At 38.4% G+C, this 20,565-nt stretch overlaps 1 protein-coding gene across 1 annotated transcript in view; it reads left to right on the top strand.

Moving 5' to 3' along the window:
• The first annotated feature begins 1,268 nt into the window (after positions 1–1,268).
• DERA (deoxyribose-phosphate aldolase) overlaps positions 1,269–20,565 on the top strand; it is a 39,063-nt gene continuing 19,766 nt past the window's right edge. The window contains exons 1-5 of the mRNA XM_039708178.1: positions 1,269–1,360; positions 3,757–3,904; positions 4,554–4,649; positions 6,192–6,326; positions 12,738–12,866. Coding sequence (XP_039564112.1) covers positions 3,892–3,904; positions 4,554–4,649; positions 6,192–6,326; positions 12,738–12,866 — 373 coding nt within the window. The 5' untranslated portion in view covers positions 1,269–1,360; positions 3,757–3,891. The remainder of the gene's footprint in view (positions 1,361–3,756; positions 3,905–4,553; positions 4,650–6,191; positions 6,327–12,737; positions 12,867–20,565) is intronic.

Genomic DNA, 20,565 nt, shown 5'->3' with positions numbered 1-20,565 from the left:
ATTCCTTCACTGATTTATTTATTCTGCTTTTAGCTAACACTTTGTGGGTACCACTCACTTATAGCTTGTATATGGTAATAGGACAGTGGTAGCTTACTTATGCTCAAAACAAGATTTTCTTCAGCTGTTTCATGTCATCCTGCATTTCCTCTGAGTCATCTTTACCCTAAATTGGTTTTTGTAAGCCTAGGAAAACAAGATTTTATTTACACATACTTTGGCTAGTATATTAGTTTTCTACATTTTTTTGGCTATTAAAGCTATTCAGTAGGAAGAAAAAAAATATTTCTGTACAAAATTAGTGATTTTGTCTACCAGATTTTTTTTTTTAAGTTTTAAACCTTTTTTTTTTAATCAATATGCTCAAGGGAAATGCAATTTAACACTGTAGTAAAGAAGATTCATAGAGTGACATGCTCTTAATAAATTCAGTCCCCCAGAATTATTATCTCCTAGTACCTGTCTTTGCCCATGTCCATATTCTGACCTTAACTGGGGGTGATATTTGATGATTGATGGTGGTGATTTGCTGATGATTGGTGGTTAATGATTGTTGATGTTATTTTCACAGTGTTTTCATGGAATGCTTGTACGGTATTTAGAAGAATTATTTATGTTTTGGGATGTGAGAGACTTTAAAGATACTCCAGTTTCTTTCTCCTGTGTACCCTCATGAGCAGTCTATGTTTGATAATATTAAAAATTGCACTCTGGATTTACCATACTAAGCAGAAATTTAAAGATTCAAGAGCCTGAACTCTCAGTTCTCCTTTTTCAGTCAGTTACCCTTTGTTAGGCAGTGGCCAATATTTGGTTCTTCTGGCTCTAGACAGTTTCATTATTTTAGTACATGCTGTGCATCTGCAGCTCTTTGGGAATTCTGGAATCTAGAAATAAGCCATCAAGCAATGGCAGAGGGCTGTTTTGTAGGGGTTATTTTGTTTTTTCATGCTACATGTATTATAAACTTACATTTAAGTTTACAAGACAGTGTCTCTGTCTCATCAGCACTCAGTTAATTCTCTTGTAATGTCACACGAATCATGCTGTATGAAATACCCAGTTCACAGATCACTTTCTAACAGAAGCTGAGGTTATTTTGGACTGGTGATAAGTACACAAGCCATTAGAAGGACATGAGAGCACAAGACTCTCTTCAGAGGTTCCAAACTTCCTACAGCTTCCTTCTAAAGTACCACACCATAAATTAAAAGAACACAGAAATAGATGAGGCTTTTTTTTTCTTTTTTTTTTTCCCCCAGAACTTGGCTGGCTCTCAAAAGTGTATGTGAATCGACCTGCAGTGGTGAGGCATGCAGAAGAAATTAAAAAATGGAGAACTCTGAAAGGTAATTGGCAAGTAAGTGCTCTTCTTATGCATTCTGTTCCTGTATTTTTAAAGCAGTCACTCTCCCTCTCCAGACTGTAATATTGAATTTTTTTCAAGATACATGTAAACTTAAAAGATGTGCTTGTCCATGTCTTATTTTAGTAATTTGTATTTGATGATGATGGGATGGAATAAGGTGATGCATTTATCCAAACAAGTTAAAAACGTTATAACTCATGACTGGCAAAACTGCAAATGGATTTAAGTCATCTTTATTCATGAGTGGATTAAATTGTGTATTACTATCCCTCCACATTTATTCTGTTTCCAGACAGACTTCTCTGCATGCTGCCTTCTTATTTTTTAATTTTAAACCTGTAAGATATGATCATGGTCCCTGTCAAATTTGACCTACCTGTATGATTTTTCTTTGCTTAAACATTCTCAATGTGTGTGATTTCATTGCTTAACTAGTTTTTTAAGCTAAAATTCAAAAATCCTGACTGGCTGTGGCATTTGGTGGGGGGAAGGAGCCCACTAATGTCAGGAAAACTGACTTTTCAGCTGCTGAGATAAGGTAAATGGCTGGTTATTGTCCATCTTAGCATAAAAAGACAAACTTTTTCTCCATTCACCAAGCAGCTGTTCTGCAAACAATGCTTGGGATGCCTCCTCTCTGCACACTGAACAACTTGTTTATGTGCAGCAGCAGCTGAAACCCTGGAAGCAGATGATGAAGGATCAATCTTAAGAGTGGAATGTAACAGAACAAAGCAAGAATCATTTAATTATACTCAATTCTTTAAAATGTTGTTCAAAAATAGTTGACATCATGCAGCCATTCTGGGGTGGCTGAAGCTGTGTTCACAATGAGCACAGATTTTGGGATTACAGCTTGGGGATAATTTGATGTAGGTGTAAGGTGCTTCTGGAAGGTGATAGAAAAAAGTTTCCTGCCTGCTTTTCCTTCCTGAAAGTTTGTGCTTTGCGTGTTATGATTAAATTTTTAAAAATGGAGATAAATGGAGGAGATTTAGACATGAGCTCAGCATTTCTTTAGAGTTTCTTATGATGCCTTGAGAAGGCTGCCCAGAGGCTGGACAGAGTTATGCATAAAAAGTTACTTTATACCAAGTTTATCAGCCCAGTTGGGAAATAGAATCAGTGAGAAGCTCCAGATGGATAACCAGGGCTATCCTCAGATACTACAAGTCCTGTAATTTAAAAAGAAGTTTTCTTTTGACTGAAGGTACTGTAAATAACAAATACAGACAACTACAGGCTTTGATTACAGAGACTCATTGGGAATAAAGGGATTTAGTGTCACTCCTACAATATCACTTGAGAACAGATGTTTATTCCTAACACTTCTCCCTTTTCCTGTGTAGAAACACAGGAAAGAAAACCAGAGAAAGAAACCCAGAAACACAGAAACCCAAGCAAGGTTTTACTTTGAAGGGTGTCAGAAGCATCTCTCTATTTGAATGCTGTCACAGCAGGGCAGTCATTTGCTCTTTTCTTAACAGAGGTGATTTTGAACCTGTGCATGATTAAATGTAAGAAGCATCACAGATTCAAATTCTGTAGCCTGTTTCCCAAAATACCCAATTAGAAAACCCTTTTAAAAACCCTGAGGTTTGCACCACTTCTTCAAACCCCCTGACTACATCTGTCTTTGATGACTGTGATTCATGTCATTGGAGAGGAGACAAAAATTCCCTCAAACAGAGGATAAAAAAATCCAAGTAAAAGTAACATAAAACTATTTCTAGGGAAAATCCCTTTCAAATAATTATAGGATGAAAGAAGGAAGCAGAAACAATCAGTCAGTCTTAGACTAACAGAGGCCAGTGATGGTTCACTACCCCATTGCCATTGCAAACTCTCACCCTGTACAGGTGCCCTGGAAGAGAAGTCAGCTTTGAGTGAAGTCATCACTGTAAATGAGCATTTTCTGGGGGACCTTCAACAGATAATTCAAAATAATGTCTTAAGCTCAACTTCTGTTCAGCAAAAAAAAAGCTCATAAAATTTTTTGTTATGCTTCTGTTCCATTCTTTGATGAATAAGTATTCTAAAATTCTGAAGCATTTCCATCTAAAGACTGCTTTAACCTTGTCACTTACCTCTTGCTTTTGGGGGTGTGTTGTGCACCAAAATTACAGATTTTTTTAATGGTTTTTTGTTCCTGATTCACACAAAAAGAAGTGGATCCTTTTGAGGAGATATCCTCTGTACCATTAGATACTGCTGAAGACAAATATCTGCCAGCCTATCCTAAGCCATTATTTGCTTATGTGTTACATCCTATACATTTCCCCATTGTCAGAGTGGGAGCCAGGCTTCTGATTCCTGCACTTCTAAGGCAGTTTGGCTTTGGCATTGCAAACAGAAATGCTCCATTCCTTGCTTTGTTCCCTTTGCAGGCAGCTTGGCTGCTGAAAGCTGTCACCTGCTTAGACCTCACCACTCTCTCGGGTGATGATACTCCTTCCAATGTTCAAAGGCTGTGTTTTAAAGCAAAGCACCCTATCAGAGAGGATCTGCTCAAAGCCTTGGACATGCATGATAAAGGTATGGTCACTTTTGGGGTGTGTATTTGCTAGAGGAAATGGCTGTGTTTCCTCGTTATTTTCTCATTTTTCACTGCTTGAAGTGGTGTGGACCAAAAGGGAATCAGGCCTTGGATTGAAGCCATACACATAAAATATCAAAGATTAGTACTTTTTTAAAACTTGGATTTATGGACTCTTCGGACGTTGAAGTATAAAATTTGAGGTCAATTATCTGAGATTTAAAGAGCATTTTAGCTGGAAATGCAGGAGGGCTGCATTAACATAAAGACTGCTCAGTTGCTGCTGGGCTCAGTCTGGCTCCACAAGTAAGAACAGAGCTTGGCAGTGCAGCTTCTCTTGCAGCAATTTGCTGATCAAGCATAACTGTGATCAAGTCTTAACTGTGTGTGTTGGCATTAAACTGTGAGTCTGTCAATAAAAATCTTGGAGTTTTAACTCCTGCTAATGCAGACTTGCTCCCAGGGTCAGGTGAAGGAAGGTGAGAGAGGAAACAGCACGAGAATTACCTGGACCATTTGAGCAGTATAACACACATCCCTGGTGTGCTGCTTAAGATCCTTGTGAGAACGCAGGAGTGGGAGCTGAGGACAATGCACATGGTGGAATTGTCTGTATGAAAAAGGGAACTGTGGCTTTTGCTTTTGCAGGTATCACTGTTGGAGCAGTTTGTGTGTACCCTGCGAGAGTCTCTGATGCTGTGAACACTCTCAAGGCTGCTGGTTGTAACATACCAGTGGCTTCAGGTGAGCTTTATTCAAAAATATCCCATTAAATAGTTTGATCTTATAAAATACATAGAGAAATCCAGAAGTTTGGACTTGCTTTTGTGTCAGGGGGTAATGTAAAAAGGTAAAAGGGGGAAGGAAGGGAATGGAAAGAGAATTTTCTTCTGGTATAATCTTTTGTTGTCTTCCAACTTCAAGTCTATCAGGAATGCCAAGTCTTTTTGCTGGAAGCTCCTCAAAGAGGCCTTTAAAATATATCAGTGTTTTTTTCACCTGGACAGAAGAAATTGAGATAGAGTGCTGGACAAGTATCAGTATATACTAAGTAGATGTTGATGATGATGATGTGAGTTCCAATAAAGGTTTATTTTTCCTATCATGTTTGGCTTTTAAGTGTAATCCTGTGTCAAGGCAGCAGCTGTGTGCCACACACCTGCTCATACAGCCACTTCCAGGATGGAGGGAAAAAGAGAATTGGAAGAGTAAAAGTGAGAAAATTTGTGGTTTCAGATAAGAGCTGCCTTTTTGTGCACTTCCAGCCCACTCACCAAGAAAAAGCCTTGACTCTGTGCTGGCACTGCTCTGCACATCCCTGCAGAGCCAAGGCTGTTTCCTGCACAAATCCAAAACACTCCAGGTACAATGAGGATAACTATCCCAGCCAAAAGCAGCACATCCTACAGGCTGGCTTCAAGGCAGCTGTGAGCAGAGCCAGGGATTGTGCCTGCTGAGCAGGTTCAGGACTTTCACATCCAAAATCAGCTCTTCTCCACTCATCACACATGAGGGACAAGTCCTGAATGTGCAGGAAGCAAGAAGGAGAATCAAAGAATCACTCAGGTTGGAAGGGAGCCCTGGATGTGATCTGGCCCAACCCCCTGCTCAAAGCAGGGGCTGACTTTGAAGTTAGATCAGGTGTTTAATGCTGAGATACATGTGAGTTTTTTTGTTCTTGTTTCATTGTTGTGCAGGGGAAAAATATGTATTAAATGCATTTATATGTCAGAGAGAAAGGCAATCTCTGACAAAGCCATTATTTTTTCCATTTCCAAAGTTACCTTTGGGTTTTGTACTTAACCATCATAAACACAATCTTAAATAGAACTTGGTGAAAGCAATTTTTGCTATATTGTGATTTAACCATTAAACAACATTATTTAAATCAAGATACTACTTAAAAGAATTGGAGAAAATTAAAAATGTATATATTGCTTCATATCTGAGCTTCTTGAATGCTCAATCTGCTGGAAGCAATAGGTATTGAGCTTTTATCTAGGCTGTTCTGGAAAACATCAAGGCATATTAAAGATCTTTTCACAAGATGCACTTACCTTGCTGGACATCTGTTTTTAAGGGTAAAGCCAATGTTTCTTATTGGTGAAGAGAGAGTAGGATGAAGTGCCTGTAGGTTTTTTTTAATCATGGCAAGCATTAAAAAAAATAATAACATTCAAATTTTTTGGTGTATTACCAAAAATATTTTCAATTTTATGGTCGATTTATAAAACTAACACATTCATGAAACATTTCTTCCTTCTCCCTGCACCCCTTTCTTGCTAGTGGCTGCTGGGTTTCCATCTGGACAAACTCCTCTGGAGACCAAACTGGCTGAGATAAAGCTGGCAGTGGAATATGGGGCCCGGGAGATTGACATTGTCATTAGCAGGAGCCTGGTGCTGACTGGCCAGTGGGAAGGTAAGTAAAAAAGTTCCTTTGGCAAAGAACCTAAACCTTGCTGTATGCACATGTAGGGTCTGTCTTTGACTCTTCCCCACATCTCTGCATCAATCCTTGAAGAATTTGGTCATTCCCCTCAGAGTAATCTGGGTCTCTGAGCTAAATAAAATCTATTTAATCAATTTATAAGAAAGGGTTGCATTTTTTGAGAGAAATCCTGTTGGAAGTTGTGTCAGGCTGGGCAGGCAGAATGACTTTGTGGTTTCAAAATTCAGGTCTATTCCCTCCATGCCTTTAGAGGACTTTGTGTACAGCATTAAAAAAAAAATAGCAAGTAAAAACCTAATTATTTGAAGAGTTTTGTTAGAAAGCCCAAGGGGCTGCTAATGTAGATGATACCTTTTAAAATATACATGTTTCATTTCTTGATGAAAACACGTATTTTAGTTGTTTTCTTTTTGCTGAAAGTTGAGGGAACAAATTGACTGTTCGTATTATTATTGATGTTCTGGCGTCTGTAGACTACTACTAATTAGTAGGAACAATAATGCTGAAGATGGTTTTTGCTCTAATTGCATCCTTAATGTACTGTGAATGGTTTGCCTTAAGTGCTGACAGTGCTCCTATAACTAATCTCCATGTGAAGGTAGACACATCATTGTCTTGGAATGAATTTTCCATTTAGCTGTATAATGCAGTGCCATAATATCCTGTTTATAATAAAGCCCTGGCACCTGACTTTATTTAAGGAAATAACAGAAATCATGGTAATAGATCATGTTTTCTGGTCTTCTTTCAATTAACAGTTAGAATTGAACCAAACCCCCACATATTTCTGCATCTGTGTCTTCAGGACTGGTTTCCTTGCTGTAATATCTTGGCCTCTTTTGTAGTGTTTGCAATCTCCATACTTTTGGTCTTAGTTATTTAAGAATTTTTTTTTTTTTAATATGAAGGAGAACTCAGAGGAAAAATACAGGGCTTGGATTCAGAGAGAGAGTTTGGATCATGACTGAAATGAATGGGAGATGAATTACTCTTTGTGGTCACAAATTACAAGGGAGGAGTACACAGACACTGCAAAAGATGGATGTGATATAAAGCTGTCACTTTACTAAATAAGTAAATTAGGGATGGCTTTTAATTTGGTGTGCATATTCTTTTATCCAGAGCTGAAGTCTTGACAAGGTTGAAAGCCATCCTTATTTTATACATATATTTTACATATATCAATATATATATACATTATTGTATATTCCATATATAATATGGAATTATTATATAGATATATAATAGAAAATATGTTACATAATATATTTATATATTTACAATATATATATAAATCTATAAAATATACATTATTGTATATTTCATATATAATATGGAATTATTATATAGATATATAATAGAAAATATGTTACATAATATATTTATATATTTACATATTATTTCTATTTTTATTTATGTATATAAATAGATAAAATATTATTTTTTTGCACCAATGGCAGAATTTAAATTATTTCCAAATTATTTCCTAACTTTATTTATGAATCTGAATCTGTTTATGACATGTGTTTACATGATCTTGAAAAAAAACTACTTCAGAAACAGAATTTACTTGCCATAGGGATGCCACAAGGTGAGAAATTACAGTATTTAACTTCCCCATATAAGAAGAAAGGTATTTCATTAGGTGATCCAGATATTTTGGTGAAAATGTATTGTTCTGTCTTCCTGTTTAGCTTTCAATAGATATGTTACCTGTGTGATTAGGAATAATACAGAATAATCTATAAAATACTTAGAAAGAATCTAGAAAAAGGGACAAAGAAGGATTTTTTAGGCTAAATCCCTATATTACATAAAATTAAATAGTGCAGTACCTGTGCCTGTGTTTAAAGTGCTTCATCAACTAAAGCTGCCTTGTAGTTCTATTATAACTTATGCTAATTGTAGTAGTCATTATAATAATAATAAAATAACAATAACAAAACAACAACAACAACAATAACAACAACAACAACAATAATAATAATAATAACCCGCTTCTATAGGTATTTTCTTATGCTGACAGTCTTCACAACTTCAGAAGATATTAAAAAAAAATTATGTGGTGGAGTGCTTTTTAGTTCATTTTTAGCTTTTCTTCTTGCCTGTACAATAATTGGGGTCACCACAATAGAATAGTGTTGCTTTGTGATTTGCTTCAAAGGCTTGTTTGGTTATTAAATATTTTAGTGTGTGTCCAATTATGTCAAGTTATTTTAAAGAAGTTCTTGAATATTGCTGGAGCTCTTTATGACACTCAGAATGCATTTTCCAGATCTTTGTGAAGTAATTGTTAAGATCTTTTAAATAATGCTGAGTATGAAAGCAGCTTTATTGGACAGCTAAATTACATCAGAAAATAACATGAAATGAGATATAAGTTTATGCATTTGCATACCTTTTATATCCTTTTAGCTTTTAAAGCAATACTACTTTCAAGTAGTTTACTCAGCTATTGTCTTGTATTACTTGGTAAAGTATGGATTAAACATAAATTATCAATTTGGATACTTTTTTTAGACACAGAATGTGGAGCCTTTATGTAAGGAATGATCAAGTTGACCAACAAATTTTTTAAATAGACTGGATCTATTTATTATTCATTTTTTCCCCTTGTCATCAGCATTTGCTGCACCTCCTGAAGTTGTGTGGGGTGCAGCAATGTCAGTGCTAATTCCATCTGCTAGCAAACACTGGACATGCCACACTGCCAGTGGCTGCAGGAGCATTGTTAACCCATCATCTGCTCTGTGGCAGGTGAATTTTCCTGTAAGAAAAGAGAAAAAAACCCCAGTTATACTCTGAAAAATTTGAGCATGGCTGCATCCATGATGTAACTTCATTATGAAAAGTGCTTTTCACTGCTGCTGATTATTTAGGTGTGGGTTTAGAGGCTCTGATCAGGGATTGGGACCTTATTTTCATAAACAGCACAGACCAAACACACTCCCTGCTCCAGAGCCCTGGAGAAGCCTCCCCATGTTGCTCAGGAAGGTTGTGGCTGGATTTACCATTCCTAGATGTGCAGATGTTCTGTCTGGTGTTGGCAGCAGCAGCTCGGGCTCCTGACGTTGCTCAGGAAGGTTGTGGCTGGATTTATCATTCCTAGATGTGCAGACTGCACCATTTCTGTCTGGTGTTGGCAGCAGCAGCTCGGGCTCCTGAAGCCCAGCTCTGGTTCCAGAATGTGAATCCCTGGAGCTGCACCTGTGTGAGGGAACTGTGTTGTGCTGATAGCCTCCTGCTTGTCATTTTGTCAATAAACCTGCCATTAACATGCCAGACACAAGGGGCTCCAGCTCATTTTCCAGTTTCCAGCCTTGATCTTTTGGGCTAACAGAAATCGAAACATCTTCTCATCTCAATTTCTATTCATTGTTCCTGACTTGATAAAAACACCAAAAAATTGAATTTTTTAAAAGAAATTTTTTTTTATCGCTACATTTTTGAAGAGAACTATTCCATAAAAAACAATTAAGCAGTGTGGTTTTTTTCCTCCTTTAATATTTTTATTTCCTTTGTAAGAGATCTGGATTGTCCCCTTTATTTGGTGATTTTTAGGACTAATGTATTACACCAAAGTAACAGACCATCCACACAGTCTAGTGCAGATTACAGCCTGCAGAAATTATCAGGGATGTTTGTTTGGGAAAGGTAGGAATGTAATGTAAGGAAAGAACATTTTCTCTGCTGTATTTAATAGCTGCTAAAATTCAATATAATGCACTAAATACAGTGTTAGGAAAATGACAAGGAAACTTACAACTCTTATGTTTTATAACAGTGGAATTAAAACCACAGCTATGAAAGCATTTTTTTTCCCTACAAAATGGGATTTTTTTTTCTGACTTCTGTAAATGCATCTAGTAAAAGCAGATCTAAAGTTCATGAAAACTGTCAGGTAGCTCAAGTGGTGCAAAGTGGAAGAATTTTTATGTCACATCCTGGGTCAGGAGAGCTACTGCACACAGTATTTGTGAGCAACTGGCTCCAGGTATATTATATAATATACCTGGTTGACTTGCTATATAATATAGGTTGACTTGCTTTGGGGTTTTTTGTGGGTTTATTGGTTTAGGTTTTAGAGGCTTTTTTGCCTTTTTTTTCCTGGCTTAAGTTTCAGACTGCTTTTAGAATGGATTATATTGGTGCTTTGTTTAATATGCTGGAGGGTGCTGGCCATTTGCTTTGAGAGCTTTTTCCTTGTTTTAGTAGGAGTCAAAAAGGTTTCTTCCAGCCTCTTCATGGTGTTCTTGGCTCATTAGTTGAAAATATGCCTGCAGGGTTTCCTGTGACAGAGTTTTCTGACCAAAATCTTTGTGCCACTGAGATGCTGTGTGTGCTGTGGCTGTTGCTGGCGTTCTTCACAGCTCACAGATATTCCTGCATTTGTAGCACCCAGCTTTGGTCCTGCTGCTGTTCATCTTGATGGAACTGAGTCATTAAGTGCTGGACTTTCTGGCAGCACAGACTGTCCCACAGGGAGCCCAGCACTCCTTGAAACCCTGAGTACATTTTGAAGTGTGTCTGACTGCACCCATACTTTAGACATTTGCCCAAGATTTTCAGGATAATCCCTTTATTTGTGCCTTGATTTAAATCTGAATACTGAAACTTCTCCTTTTATTTTTGAAAGGAATAGGAGATTTCACACTTGTTCTGCATCAAAGCAGTTCCAGCTTGCACTGGGACTGGGGTTCTCTGTCCCAAATGTAATTGCATTTCTCTCTGTACTTTTACTGTGGGGTTGAAAACGCCATGCGAACGTCAGCTGCTGTCTGCAATAATTGGTCTCTGAATAAAGAACAGCATTTCTTACCTACACCCCTGCCCCACTGAGGTGTGCCCACTTTTCCTGCACCCAGCTGAGCTGCCAGACACGGGTGATTGAGGATCCTGAGTCGCTCCTGGCCGTGGGATGATGTGTGCTGGCAGGCAGCGAGCCTGACGCTAATTGCATGTAAAAGCACCTTCCAACTGCAAGGGAGGGTGCTGGAGCTGCAGTGCCAGGGAACAACAGCTGTGAGCATGGAATTTCTTTTCATGGAATCCAACCTAAATGTACATTTTGTTGATTTTGTTTTGACATTTTTTGTGGCGTATCTCAAAGGTAGGGAAAACTTTTTCCTCTTGTTACCGAAACTAGAAGAAGAAGAAAGCTGCTTTCTCTGGGTTTTCAAAAGCTTCAGGAAAGAGTTGCTCCACAAAAAGAGATTTCATTTGGATCTAACATGAGCAGGGTTATTAAATGCACCAAAAAAAAAAAAGAAAAAAAAGCACAGGTCCTTTGTGTTTCCTTTTTGAGCCTCGATTTGATGTAGGTTTCTGGAGCATCACCAATTGATCAATAAAACATGTTAGACTGCATGCTAGTTCTGATTAATTCACACCTTTGGTACACAGTGAGAAACAAGGTGAAGCCTGGTGTCTATAAAGGGACTTGCTAAGTGCATCAGCCAGTTGTCTGCTAATGTGTGCAGCGTGTCTCAGAAGGCCAGCCCAGCAATTCCAGCCCTGGACACCCTGGGGTGCCCATGGCATCCGTGGGATGAGGGCCCTGCCACAGCTGCCAAACCCTGCCCCACGCTTCCAGGCTTCACTTAAGGGCTGAGGGAAAAAGAAGTCTAATATTGCTGAAAAAAGAAAAAGTCTTTCTAGCCTGGACTGTTTTAGCAAGACCTGTTTAAAGCTGTATTTTAGCCTTCTGTCAAAGAACCTTGTGATTATGTGTTTGAAGATTGAGTACAGTTTGTGAAAAGGACCCTCTCGCAAAGCATCCTGTTTGTTTATTTTGCATCTTATTTTTTTTTTAATTCAAAATCTAGAAATGGTGTCTGTGCACTGTAAGAACTGCTTTTCTCCCAAACCAGGAGCAATTTTGACATCCCCAAGCAGCCAACTTCTGACAGTAATGCTTCATTAGTTTCTGGCTCTTTTATTCTCCCTCTGTGTAAACTTTTGTGGGAGCACTGCTGAATTTTACCAGGAAGGGTAAAAGGGAAGGTTTCACTGGCCAGATGCAGAGGAAAACATAGCTATCTCTGAGTACTGATTCAATGTACTGCCATATTTATTGCTGGGAAAGCTGGTTTAAGATCAATCTTTACTAGCATAGCATTTTTTACTGCTGATGTATTCATGGGTATTTCGTACATTTGTATTTTGAGAGAGCAGACATTAATAGCTATTAAGTAAAGTCTGAAACTGCACGGCGTTGTTAATTACCTCCAGTCATGTAATTTATTGAACTTACAAAACTTAAGTTCCTGAGTGCTACAACTAATTATAAGATTGGAAATTAATCCAGAAGTGGAAATTACAGCCATACTTGAAAATACCTCTCAGGCAACTTTGATCATTTCCACATGCTTTTATCCCCAGGTCTGTACGAGGAGATCCGTCTGTGCCGTGCGGCCTGTGGAGAAGCTCACATGAAAACAATCTTGGCTACAGGTGAACTGGGCTCCCTTGCCAATGTCTACAAAGCCAGTATGATAGCTATGATGGCAGGTAAATACCCTTGGTTCTCCTTTTAAGCTGAGAATGTCTTTGCTATATTATTTATGAGGCTTAAAAAATTCTGGTCGTGGAAGTTTGGTTTTGTCGATGGTAGAAAAAAAATTGTGTAGCAATTACTGAAGCTGCAGGTGGAGTAATGAAATGTCACTTGTTTTGTGCAACCTATCAAAAAACTGCATGAAATGTTAAGTGAGAAACTGCTGAAGGGTTGTAGGAACAAGTGAAATTTGTTGTAAAACATCTGATCTGGTCAGAATATTTAATAAAGGCATTTGGGGCAGACACACTTCTGGAGGCAGCTGTGGTGACCTACAGATAGGATGGGGGTAGGTGGCTCACAAGCTTGTTTTAAATGCAAGGGGAACTTCCCAGTGAAGATTCATGCCAAAAGCCCTCAGTTTTGGTTTGTGATCACTTCTAACCACCTCTGAGAGGGCAGCTCAGGAGCCAACCTTCCAGAGCAGGACAGGGTTCCAGGGGCTGTGCATCCCTTGTAGCTGTTACATTTTTGCTTAGCTTAGCACACATTTGATCCCAAATTTTCAGCAGGACATTCTCTCTCTGCAGCTTTGGTAGAACTTTTCCTATCTCAGCCAGGATTATAGTTCTGTGTTTTAGTGCTATGTTGGCGATACAAAATTGGGAATTATCTCCCAGGCACTTGCTTTTCCCACCATGCTTGGAAGTGGGCTCCTCAAGTTTATTTCTAGAAGTGTAAAGATATACTGAGAACCACTTGGGTTAGTCTGTCTTCTAAAGATACCCTCATTCTTTGTGGTTTTTTTTCCTAATTTTTTTTTCTTCAGACTTGAAATTCTTACATTAAACAAGAAAAACATAATCAAGTGTCTTGTCAGTATTTAAATAAATATTCAGCTTGCTGCTGACCTCACTGTTACCATACACAGTTCTGTGCTTCTCTGATTCAAGTGGAATGGAGAGCATTCCAGGCTTCTAACAAGCCCAGCCACAATGTCAATTAGCATCATTAGACACAGAGGATCAGTATTATGCCACTAAATATTGCTTTTAATTAGAAGAGGTGTAAGAAATACATGTTTCCTCTTATTTAAACTGGTTCACTAATCATTGTGATCACTTTTTGTACCACTGAGTAGTGAGAAATTCAGCTTGTAAAGCATTTTACCATTTTCAGAATTTTGCTGGTGTAGTTTTTTTGAAATACAGCAGATGGCTCTATTGTTAATGATTTTCCTTGCCTAGTTATTCATTTTACAAGATACTTATCCATCTGAATACATCCAGTAATTTCCTTATTTCAGTCTTTTGCTTTTTCTTTGTGGGTAGGCATAAAAATAAGAATTTATCTGCACTCTACATACATCCATTGAGGGCCAGGCTTTCAGACTCCAACTTGTCAGAACTGCTGAGACCCTCAAATTCCAGTTGAATTTTGTTTTATTTGTATATTTGTATCATTTTGGGGAGAAAGTGAATCCACAGTAGAGTGGATTCAGCTGAAAAAGTGGCTTTAGAAGTTTTTGCTGCCTCTGACCAGTTCCTCCTGTTTTTTACAGCAAAATACAGTTCCTTCAGTTGTGCTGTTAGAAGTGCTTCTCATGTGTCATTACGTGCTGAGTTGTCAAATAATTACAGTTGAAAATTATTCCAGAAAAGGGTTAGCTAGTTAGCTGTGGGGTTTTTGATTGGTTGGCAATGTTTTAGGGTTTTTTTAAATGGTCAGAGCCTCAGTAATCTGGTTCACAGCCTTGCTTTGCATGCAGTTGCATCAGTGCAATTGGGGATGTGCAGTCCTCAAACTGATCTTGCTTCACTGTCTATGATGTGGATAGTGGGGAGCAAAAAATCCTGGGATTACAGATGTTTGCAGTGCCTTTCTGAGCATGCACATGTTCACCTGAAGGTCTTGAAGCACAATGCCACCAAGGGTATAATATATAAAATATAATACAATTTATATAATAATATATAAAATATATAATATAAAATATAGTCCGTAATATATTATGGACTACATATAGTATATATTATATATTATTAAATATATTATGTATACTATATAGAATTATATATTATATAATATATATAATATATAAGAGTATATAATATAATAATGTATAATATGACTATACATTATATATATAACTAATGTAATATTATTAAATTATATATAAAAATAAAAATAAAAAAATAAATTAATAAATTATATATATAATATACTAGTTTATTTTTTAAAAACTATTTTTTAATATATTATATAAACTAATATATTATAAAGAATTTTCCTCTGTGTGAACTGGTGGCTCCTGTTGCCTCTGAAATAATTCTCCATGGCTATTTTTTTCTTCTCTAGTAAAGTCCATGAGGGGAAAGACAGCAGAATGGGTGCAGATCCACAGGTGTCTTGAATTCCTTTAACCATGATTTTACCAACTTGACTGACACGCCATAAATTCTTCTGGAATATTTAAGAAGCTGTTTCTGAGTGAAGGAGGCTGACATGCCTCTGAGGACAGTGACTCACCTGGCAGGAATAACCTGTGCAGTGCTGAGGAGGGCAGGACGGCAGGAGCTTTGCACAGCAGTGCCTCTGTCCCACTGCCAAAGGAGCACCTGGATTTTGGAAAGCAGCCTGAGACAATCTGTGGTCTTTGTGAGGGTCCCAGGACAAGGGAAGAGATTAATCTGACTCCCTGTTCTCAGAAGGCTGATTTATTATTATATTATATTATATTATATTATATTATATTATATTATATTATATTATATTATATTATATTATATTATATTATATTATATAAAACTATACTAAACTATATAGAACTGATACAGACAGAAGGCTTAACAAGAATGATAATGAGAGCTCCTCAGAGCCTTGACAGAGCTGGCTGTGATTGACCATTAAGTTAAAACAATTCACATGGAACCAATCAAACATGCACCTGTGGGTAAACAACCTCCTGACCACATTCCAAAGCAGCCAAACACAGGGAGAAGCAAATCAGATAATTATTATTTACATTTTTCTCTGAGGCTTCTCAGCTTCCCAGGAGGAGAAATCCTGGCAAAGGGATTTTTCAGAAAATAGGACAGTGACTACAAACCTAAAATGTGATTCCTAGACCCAGGGAATTTTTGATTTATTGCCTCCACTGCCATTTTTGTGCTTCTTCAAGTCCTGGTGGTGATCTGAGTGCATGAACTTCTCGAGAAAACTGACTGCATTTTTGACTCTGCTTTGGGGACAGAGAGTAAAGGAATTAGTGGTGTTCAGTGTCTGGTGTATCCTTGTGTAAATCATGTCCATTCCTACAGGAGACACCCATGGCTGTGCCTAAGTAGTCTCTTGGAATAAACAGTCCTAAGGAACACAGAGGGGTGCCTGACTCCCCCATGCTAGTTGTAACTATTACATATTTCTTCAATGAGAATTTTCAAGAAGAAATTTCTCAGTTTCTTCTTGAGAACATTCAAGAAAGCGTTCTTGTACATATTATGAGAGGTGGGTCATTTTTAAACTTCTCTTTCTTGACGCAAACATCAGAAACAGGCAAGGAAGGCAGACAAGGAAGGGAAAGATGAACTTGCAGTGGGAAAGGAATGCAGTTCAAAGTTGAAAGAAACGCTTCAGTAAAGCTGTTGATGACTTAATTGCATATTCCACTCATATATAAGAATTTTATTCTGGAAGACCGTATTACCTAATTCCAAGTCTTTACTGTGCTGTGTAACAATTCATAATTAAATATGCAGGCTAGGAAAGAGGTGGAGGAAGTGATTAACAAAGGTACTTTGAAAGTGAAAACTTGATCTGTGTCATTTTGACTGTGAAAACTGCTCCTTTTATGCCACACTTTGGGAAGCTGCAGGAGCACAGCAGTGACATATGAAAGACACTTGTTTTCTTTATATATATCTAAACAAGGACCTGTGTAAAGAACAGGGAAGAGTGATAAATGTTCTTCTGCAGCTCTACTGATGTGTGGGTTTGAAACAATTTTTTTCATAGATTATTAAACAATTAGTCAAATAAAGGGTATGTGGAGATACTGACTAATCTAAACATTGAATTTATGAAGGGAATGAGTTAGTGCTAAAACAAAACAACTTCTAAAGTCCCTAGACCAAAATATCCTGCAAGAAGTAGTAGAAGGTGGCTGAAGCAATAAGGTCTCTAATGTCTAGAAGGGGAAAGTTAAAACACATTGAATATGTGAGCAGAAATGGCTTTAGATCCTTTGATGCTGTTCTTTCCAAAGTGAACAGAAATACCACAGCCAAACAGTGAGGAAAAGCTTTGTGCTGCAGTTCACAGGAGAGAGAGATGGTTTGGAACATCACAAAATAATGCCTGGCTACACAAAGCTTTTACCTCAGCTCCAAATAAGATTTTTATCCTGGGGTTAATATTAGGGAGGACAAACTCTAGCATGCCAATATCTGCTGTTGTTCTGAGTACTTTCTTGCACAGATTTGTTCAGAGCAGGGTTATGTGGTGTGGCTGTAAACGTGCTAGCAGGCATCTGAGTGCAAGGGCTCACCTCCTGTGCTGGATATGGACCACTAGGAACCAAAACTTCTGCCAAGTGACTGTTTCATGAAAAATGAGAGACCACGGGAACCAAACTAAACCAGCAGAATTGACTGAAAAGCAAGGCGTGCTCTGCTCAAATGCAACATAGAAAACAAGACTACTGAATAAATAATAATACTTAGTACTTTATGTCTTCAAAGCACATAACTGACATTAGCAGAGTAAATCTTATAATTGCCTTGTGAAATACAAGACAAAGACAATAATAGACAAAGCAAAAGTCCAACTGAGATCAGTTGTGAGTTTTGGCTTTAAATCTCATGCTCAGTCCAAAAATCAAGGGTCCCCTCAGTAACATGTGAGTTGCATTATGTGTTGATTTAATTATGTGTCTACAACTTCAGCTGTAATTTGATACTGAGTCAGTCAGTTTTTAGAGCCCAGAGCATTTGCAAATGAAAGGCAAAGCAAGGGAGGAGGCTTGATAACACATAAACAAAAATTCACTTTGTGTCTTGTTTTACTTGTCTGAAATATAACCAACCGTGTTTGGCTTATGGTGTGTCTGTAAAGGGCACACTCTACCTGTAAAACATCCATCAGAAATCAGAAACAGCTCCTTTCCATGGCTGTGACCTGTCTCTGAAGGCTCTCCAGGGTGGCAGATGATGTTCAGCTCTGGGAGGTCCAGCATGGGGCTGGGGGCAGGTCAGGGAGTCCCTACTCTCAGGAGGGTGTGGGAGGAGTACTTGGCACTGCCTGGTGACTGAGGCTTTCTTGTCCACTGCTGAGTGTAGAGGTTGTTGCATTTGGCTGCTTAAGGGGCTTATCAGGACAGTGATTATTGCTAATAGTTAATTAATTATTAATTATACTGGAATTATACTGGGAGTTGATCACTTCCCTGCCTGCTGCAGCAGATGCCCTGCATTCTGCATAGCCTGTGCTGGTTGTGCACCTTCAAAGCTCTAGTTAACATCACTGAAAGTTTAGTGCAAAGAACAAGCTCAAAACACACTGTGGAAAACCTAGATGCAGTGTGGCAGTCTGTCTCAAAGTTTTGAATGATATCATGGACTAACTAAGTTTTTTTGGAATTAAGTGTAAGATCAAAAGATGGAGTATCTTTAAATACAATCAGCCTAAAAGAGGTTGGAACAGAAACAAGTGACTTCATTTGTTCTGGTACAGAGTGGGGGGAAATAAAAAAGCCAGCAGTATGAAATGCCGATAGCAGCATGTTCAGTGAGGCACTACAAGGATGCTGCCTTAAATGAGGTAATTGCCGACAAGCTTAACAGTGATACTGCAGCTAATCACTAGAAATAATGTAGGCGTGATAGATAAGCTTGGAGTTGAAAAGTTCCAACAATGCAATCACAATATCCTCAGGTTTGAATTGCTGATGAGAGGCCATACAAAGACTAGTAGCAAAAAAAAAAAATTAAAAAAATAAATAGTGGCGTTTGAGTAAAGCAGACCTTGAAGGAGTGTGAAATGAGACTTAAAAATCTGTCTGGAACTCAGTAATATGTGTGGAGGGAATCAGAAGTGAAGGAATGGAAAGTGGTTGAGACAGGCTAGGGCAGGCTCTCAGGAAAAGCCTTTCCAGTTGAGTCAACAGAACCCTGCATGGGTAAGTAGAGGACAGAAGTAACACTTGAGAGAAGCAAAGATGTTGGGGGAAAAATAAAGATGCAAAGAGTCTGTGAAGTGAGAACAGAGTTAGAGTGCATACGGTGAAGCCTCATTTGTTTGCAGTTTGTTAAAAACCCAGACGTGCATGCAATGGCACATTTTGTTATGCATTTATTTATGTGCTTACTGAGCTGTGTGCCTGCCTACACAGCCATATCTGAGGGGAGATCTTTATTTGGGGCCATTCATATTTGTCAGAGCAGGATGCCTGGCAACTCTGCTAATTTTGTGCAAGGTCTGTTCTATTAATGGTATTCTCCTGTAATCAGAAAATAAGAATATATGCCCTCCAATGAAGTCAAAGAAGAAATGCCAGTGTAAAACAGTGTAAAACTTGTCAGCTCTGTACCTGTTTGTTTGAATTTGTGTTACCCACACCACCACCTGAGTTTCTCCCTCCACCATCTCCCCTTACAAATAAAAGCAATGCTATTTCCAAGCACTTCTCACCAGAAGAACACCAACTCAGGAAGCCAGAAGATGGGTTTGAGGTTGCAGAATGACTTCCAGCGTATCATCACTTTTGACAACTCTACTTGCCTCTCTGGTTTTCTGTGTGTAAAATTAACATTTGCACGTTTTATAGAACCTCTGTGAGGCTTAGTAAATTAAGATATGAACAGAAATGTGTTGCTCTAGTCAGAAGGTAGAAATTTTTGTGCCTGTGCATGAAGATGGAATACTCTTGGTCACGATTCAGATTGGGAAATGGAAATTTTCTGGTGGGATCTGCTGGCTGTGCTTTCCTGGTACAACCAGCCCTGGGAGTGACAGTGGTGGTGGGAGCCAGCAGAGCTCCAAAGTGATGCTTTGTGCACTGCAGCAGGCAGGAGCAGCAGGGAGGGCCCTTTCCTCCTGCTGTTCTGACAGCACTCTGCCCAAAATGTTCTTCCAAAGGGGAGAGTTCTGTGTGTCCCCTGTGCCCCTGCTCTGTTTCTCCTCAGAAATCCCAGGCTTGTCCTTCTCTCTCAGGACAAGGGTTTGGACACTGATTTCTGCTTCCTGACCTTTAGGAAAGGAGCTGTTCTTTGTGCTCCACCCTTTGGAACTGGCTGTGAAATAGCAGCCACTGACAGAATAGCACACTGCTGAGAGGGGTCAGCTTTCTATTAGCAAATTATCCTCAGTGCCTGCGTAGCACTTTACTTTTGCCGATATTCAAGATCTTTCCAAAACATGTTAATTAAGGAATATCTAAATGGTATACTTTCAATTTATAACAACTGATGCAGAGAGGTGAGAAAGCACCCCTGTTGGGTTAATTTTCCCCATGAATGAAACCTTGTTTCTATGTTAAATAATTTGTTAGAATTCGAGCTAAAACTTCTGAAGTTTCATATCACCTCAGACTCAGAAATTGTTGCACAGTGAATAGTTCCAGTCAAACATGCCAGCAAAATAGCAGGGCTTCCTGGCAAAAAACTTTGCATCTGTGAAGCTCCACTATTGAAGGTAATGGTTTGAGAGAATGCAATT

The sequence above is a fragment of the Passer montanus genome, unplaced genomic scaffold, assembly GCF_014805655.1.
Source record: "Passer montanus isolate IOZ18808 unplaced genomic scaffold, ASM1480565v1 scaffold20, whole genome shotgun sequence".
Taxonomy (NCBI): Eukaryota; Metazoa; Chordata; class Aves; order Passeriformes; family Passeridae; genus Passer; species Passer montanus.
This window is presented reverse-complemented; position numbering and strand designations above follow the sequence as displayed.